The sequence below is a fragment of the Lissotriton vulgaris genome, chromosome 5, assembly GCF_964263255.1.
Source record: "Lissotriton vulgaris chromosome 5, aLisVul1.2, whole genome shotgun sequence".
Classification (NCBI taxonomy): Eukaryota; Metazoa; Chordata; class Amphibia; order Caudata; family Salamandridae; genus Lissotriton; species Lissotriton vulgaris.
This window is the reverse complement of record NC_141693.1, coordinates 1,610,401,065-1,610,407,219: the sequence shown is the minus strand read 5'-3', so window position 1 is coordinate 1,610,407,219 and position 6,155 is coordinate 1,610,401,065. Positions and strand designations below refer to the sequence as shown.

General features: G+C 48.9%; 1 protein-coding gene across 1 annotated transcript; it reads left to right on the top strand.

Moving 5' to 3' along the window:
- The first annotated feature begins 3,971 nt into the window (after positions 1-3,971).
- On the top strand, positions 3,972-5,452 carry LOC147716814 (uncharacterized). The gene is made up of 2 exons (XM_086919778.1): positions 3,972-4,716; positions 5,436-5,452. The coding sequence occupies exons 1-2, from the start codon at positions 3,972-3,974 to the stop codon at positions 5,450-5,452; spliced, it is 762 nt and encodes a 253-aa protein (XP_086775904.1).
- Positions 5,453-6,155: the final 703 nt, after the last annotated feature.

The following is a 6,155-nucleotide window of genomic DNA, read 5'->3' as shown; positions in this document are numbered from 1 at the left end:
TATCAATAATCAGGCAGCACGTTGCAAATTGATTCTCCCATTACTCAAGGAAATTGTGTTGTTGTGCATGCAACTAAATGTACTGTTTAGGGCGCGGCACGTGCCGGGGGTGATGAACCAAGCGGCTGATGCGCTCTCTCGTTTCCGTATGCAGGCCTTCTGGGGTTTTCTGCCCACAGCGCACCCGGTGGCGGCACCCTTTCCCGAAGCTCTTTGGTCTCTCGGTGCCCCGAACTACAAGACCTCGTGGGAGAGAGTTTAGCACCCAGGACGAGGAAGGCATATGAAGGGGCGTTCCGTTCCTATTGGGCCTTTTTGGGTACTTCCGGGAGGGAGCTTTGGGGTCTGGAAGAGTCTGTAGTAAGATTCCTGCTCTCTTTACGTCACGCAGGCAAGTCAGTAGCTACGGCCCAGAGGCATCGGGCCGCCATTTCCTTCATGGCAAGGGCTCATGGGATCCAGGACCCGACAGCGTCTTTCGTGGTGCAGAAAGCGCTACGGGGGTGGCAACGCCTTGAGGGTCGCAGAGTAGACGATAGGCACCCGATAGGTTTGGATAGGTTGGCCCTGTTATTATCCGTGCTACCGGTAACATGTTCATCCCACTACGAAGCAGTGTTGTTCCGAGCCGCATTTGCATTAGCATTCCATGGGGCTATGCGGGTAAGCAAATTAGTGGCAAAGAACAAGCAGGATACGATGGGGGGACTGTGCCGGGAACACATTCAGGTCAGAGAGGAGACGATGACGGTCTCGTTTGTAAAGTCCAAATCCGATCAGGATGCAATCGGGGACTGTGTAATCATCCAGAGGATCCCCGGGTCCGCCATGTGCCCTGTTGGGTGCGTAGAAACATATTTAGCACAGAGGGTGGCAGCATGGGGGGGGACCTTGTTAAGACACGCTGACGCCACCCCACTGACGAGGTTTCAGTTTCAGCGGGTGCTTGCGATGTCGATTTCTGCCACGGGCTTGAACCCCGGCGACTTTGGGACCCATTCCTTTAGGATAGGGGCTGCTACGGAAGCTACAGCCAGGGGTCTGAATGTTGATCAAATAAAACGTGTGGGGCGTTGGTCCTCGAATTGTTATAAGAGGTATGTACGGTTGCACATGTTGTGAAGCTGTAACGTGTACTCACGCTTCTTGTTTTTTGTTTGGTTTTCAGTTGCGCAAGCTTACGAGGCGGGGCGGACTGTCCAGTCGACCCAACACCGGGGGGCCAGCGGTCAGACATTACCGGCTGTGAAAAAGGAGGTGTGGGTCGTGGGCCACTCATACGTGAGGCGTGCTGCGGACGTATTCAAAGCAGGTGACATGACTCACGTGGCTGGGGAATACGGGTACAGTGTGACCTTCTACGGAAAGGGCGGGCTCTGTATTGACCAGTTTCGATCATTTTTCGAGGGCTTGTTAGGGCGGACAAGGTCACCGCCGTCTGTAGTCATAGTACATCTTGGGGGCAATGATTTGGTGACCACTGGTAGACGACTTCTTCTTGAGGCGATGCTTTCCACGGTAAGTTGGTTGGCGAGAAGAGTTCCAGGGTGCACAATTGCATGGTCCCATATGATCCCACGGAAAGTGTGGCGGGGGGCTATTTCAGTTACTGCTTTGAATCATTCAGTAAGGAAGATAAATAACAAAGTGAGTAGATTGTTTCGTTCAAATACACTGCATTCTGTTTCACATGGTTGTATCAAAGGGGACAGTATGTATTTGGGGGACGGCGTTCATTTGTCCCGGGTGGGTAACGAGTTACTCATAGGAGACCTCTTAGCCTGGTTAAAGGGTTTGCAGCATGACCTTTAGGTAGGAGTGTTTTGTGGGGGGTCCGGATAGCCGGTCAACTATCCGGCCTGTGGCGGTAAGGTCATGATCGGTGAGCAGTAATTGGAAGATCCCTATGAGGGGGCGTCACCCATTACGGATGGGAGCGCGCGGGGGAGGTGGCCAATTGGCCCCTCAACGGGGAGGCGGTCCTGTCTAAGGAGAGGCCGCCGGAAGGAAAGGAAAGGTGGTCAAGGCCCCTTCCTGGATAGGAGGGGCTACGGCCCCTCCTGGAGAATTTCCCGGGTTCCAGGACATCTGCGACGGCAGATGGGTAAGTTGTGTGGGGTGCGGGAGGGGGTTTACGCTACCTTTTAGACACCTCACACGAGTCCTCGAACGACCGTTAAATGGCGTTGAGTCTATTGGGGCCCCCGTCAAGTACAAAGGGAAATTGGTAGATGCACTTGAGGTACGCCTCGGTGCGGTCGCTCCTCTCACAAGTGAGGGGGGTATGTCTGGTTTAGGGATCTGACACCGGTTACGACCTTGCCGTTGGCCCTTAACGTTAGGATGTACAATTTCAAGTCAAATGTTTTGTAGGATGTTAGTTCGGCTAGGAGAACCTCTGTATTAGAGATCTGTTAAGGTTAGCCAAACATCGTAATGTGGAAATGAAATTGTACATAATATGAAACTGTTATTTTAATGTTTTAATTTTGTTTCATATTTTTAATAAATACGGCCGGGAAGGGTTTACTCCCTTCCCGCCTTCCAAAAATTCAAGAACCGTTTCCGGTTTCCCAGTTCTTGGGGATTGTGTTGAGAGGGGGTGGCGGGTATCTCAGCCATATGGAAAGGGGCGACCATTCGGTCCCCCCGAACGTATGGTGGAGTACCATGATCCCCCCGGGAAGCCATCTTGGGCGGGAGGCGTGTCCCGGCTGGTATGTCCGAAGCGGCGTAGCCGGGGCGCGCCTTTTTCCCGCCCTAGAGTGGGCTGGCCTAGACACCGACGCGGCCGGCCACGCCCTCGGAGGCAGGCGGGGGCGGGTTTACGCCCACCCTGAAGACGGATAAAAGGAGCGGAAGCCAAGAAAGCATCCTCTTGTTCCTGTGCTCTGAAGCTGCACCTCCCCGCTGCACGTGAGCTCGAGACGGAACGAAGAGCCAATTTTGACCCACCCACCAGCCCCTAAGGACAGCTAGTTGTTTTTGAATAAAGATTTGATCTGGTAACTCTGTTTCTTGCAGGTTGTGATGATCGTCGTGAAAGTTTTGAATATACAATAAAGAATGGTTATTTTCAGTATGTTTTGCAAATAAAGTAATGTTGCACTAATGTTGATCAGTATCATGCTTGTAATAAGTCATGTTCGTTTTTATTCTTAGTAAATTAGGTAGAATTGTCGTATTTATTTTGGTCAGGCGGTAAGGTCATGATCGGTGAGCAGTAATTGGAAGATCCCTATGAGGGGGCGTCACCCATTACGGATGGGAGCGCGCGGGGGAGGTGGCCAATTGGCCCCTCAACGGGGAGGCGGTCCTGTCTAAGGAGAGGCCGCCGGAAGGAAAGGAAAGGTGGTCAAGGCCCCTTCCTGGATAGGAGGGGCTACGGCCCCTCCTGGAGAATTTCCCGGGGCCAGGACATCTGCGACGGCAGATGGGTAAGTTGTGTGGGGTGCGGGAGGGGGTTTACGCTACCTTTTAGACACCTCACACGAGTCCTCGAACGACCGTTAAATGGCGTCGAGTCTATTGGGGCCCCCGTCAAGTACAAAGGGAAATTGGTAGATGCACTTGAGGTACGCCTCGGTGCGGTCGCTCCTCTCACAAGTGAGGGGGGTATGTCTGGTTTAGGGATCTGACACCGGTTACGACCTTGCCGTTGGCCCTTAACGTTAGGATGTACAATTTCAAGTCAAATGTTTTGTAGGATGTTAGTTCGGCTAGGAGAACCTCTGTATTAGAGATCTGTTAAGGTTAGCCAAACATCGTAATGTGGAAATGAAATTGTACATAATATGAAACTGTTATTTTAATGTTTTAATTTTGTTTCATATTTTTAATAAATACGGCCGGGAAGGGTTTACTCCCTTCCCGCCTTCCAAAAATTCAAGAACCGTTTCCGGTTTCCCAATTCTTGGGGATTGTGTTGAGAGGGGGTGGCGGGTATCTCAGCCATAATGCTAGTGGACATGATGTCGTATTGTTTATGTAACAATTACTTTGTGTTTGATGGTGTCTTATTCAGACAAACCACTGGGACGGCGATGGGTTCATGCTTTGCTCCCAGTTTTGCGAACCTTTTTTTGGGCTACTGGGAGCAAAGCATCAACTCAGACCCTAACCTAAGATCCTTTTGGCCATTTGTGGATACATGGTGGAGATACATTGACGATCTCTTTATTATCTGGAGTGGTTCCCCCGAAATGGCCAACGAGTTTGTGAACAAACTTAATATCAATGATCTCAATATTGTACTCACAAGCAACATCAGCAAGAGTAGTGCAGAATACCTTGATGTCAGAGTAGAGGTAGTCCAAGGCAAATTACAGACTTGCCTATTCAGAAAATCCACCGCAGGCAATAGTGTGCTGCATGCCCTGAGCAGCCATCCAGAAACGCTTAAATGGAGCATTCCCTTTGGTGAACTGCTCAGGGCAAAAAGAAACTGCAGTACAGACCAGGGTTATGAACAGACCAGCCGTGAAATGATGGCAAGATTTAAAGATAGAGGTTACCCTACTTGGGTCATTAAAAGAGCCAAAGCACGTGCTAACGGTATCCCCAGAGCAGACACATTACAGGACAGAGAAAATGAAACAGAGACTACCAGTGAGGAGGATCAAACACGTCTTATTCTCACCTACAATACTGAGTCTAAACAAATTCGCAAAATAGTATCCCAAAATTGGAACATCCTCACTGCTGACAACGTGATCGGTAAGGATTTATCTAACGCGCCTCTTATCACGTATAGAAAAGGCAAGTCTCTACGTGATATGTTGGTGAAAAGTGACATTACTGTTTATCCCAAAACCCAGAATCTGGGCCTATTGGGTTTCTTCCCATGCGGCCATTGTAAGGCCTGCAGGCACAGTACCCACAAAAAATCCGTCACATACAATGGGTTAACTAGAAAGCTGACTCAATTTCTGACCTGCAGTACAGATTTTGTCATATATGTCATTGTCTGCCCGTGTGGGCTATGGTATATCGGTAGTAGCACTAAACAAGCAAAACACCGTGTGCTTGAACACTATCGTGCCATAGCCAACAAAAACGAAAAGTACCCTGTGGCAAGGCATTTTGCTGAAATACATTTTTCCAACCCAGCTGAAATGAGCTTCCAGATACTGGAACAGATTGAGAGAAGTCCTCGGGGGGGGAGATAGGACCCTGAAATTGAGACAAAAGGAGTCGAAATATATCATTGAATTCCAGACTAAGACGCCGGGGGCCTTAACCAGGATGAGGAGCTAGCAGTTCACCTTAAAGTATAAGTAATGTACTTTTGTGTCAGCTTCTCTCTTAAGTTACCTGTAATATTATGCTTCTTCCTTCAACCAATATGCACTGTTTATTTATTTAAGATGTTTTTAGTGAGATTTTCTAACCTATCAAGCACTGAATTTCGGCATTTTATGTCTTTTCTTTTACAGATTTGGTTCCACAATGAACTCGACTGCAATTAATTTCTTTCATGTCCTGCCATTAATGGACACTCACATTGGGAGCACTTCATTTCCTTTCCTCACTTGACAGCTAGACAGTTTCCGATGAGGTAGGCCCCACTTTCGGGGGCTACCATACACTTTGGACTTGGTATTTTGTTTTAAGTGTTGTGATATTGGTGCAGACCATCATTGTTCCCTGCCCTGCTGCCCCCCTGTATTTTACAGACATAGACCAATAGTGAGCATGTACCAAATGTGCACTTTGAAGATGTGCACTGTAAACTCTTGCTGAATGTTGGCTTACATCCACTTTCCGATGCAGTTGTAGTCCCTGTGGTTATCTCCCAGATTTGAGGTTATCGTGCACTTACTGCATCCTAACCACTTGCAACATTATCTGCACGCACCAACTCTGCGATTGTACACTTTTCTGCAGTGTGTTACACTTCTGTTCCATGCACTATGCATTGATGTAGGGCTGCGATTCAACCCTTTGATGTAATTTTGCCTTTCACGGCTGTTTCAGCAACGCGCAGTTCCGAGGTTCTTTACAACCATGGCGGTGCATGTGTCAGTTAGTTGTGATCTGTGACACACATGCACATACATTTTGCACGCACTTTGCTCGCGGTGATACACTCTCTTGCAGTGTATCACACTCTCTATCCTGGCATAACGCATTGTTGAAAGGCTGGGATTCAACCG

Bases quoted from the DNA above. Each gene is read 5' to 3' on its own strand.
- LOC147716814 (XM_086919778.1), top strand. From the start codon at position 3,972: ATGTCGTATTGTTTATGTAACAATTACTTTGTGTTTGATGGTGTCTTA.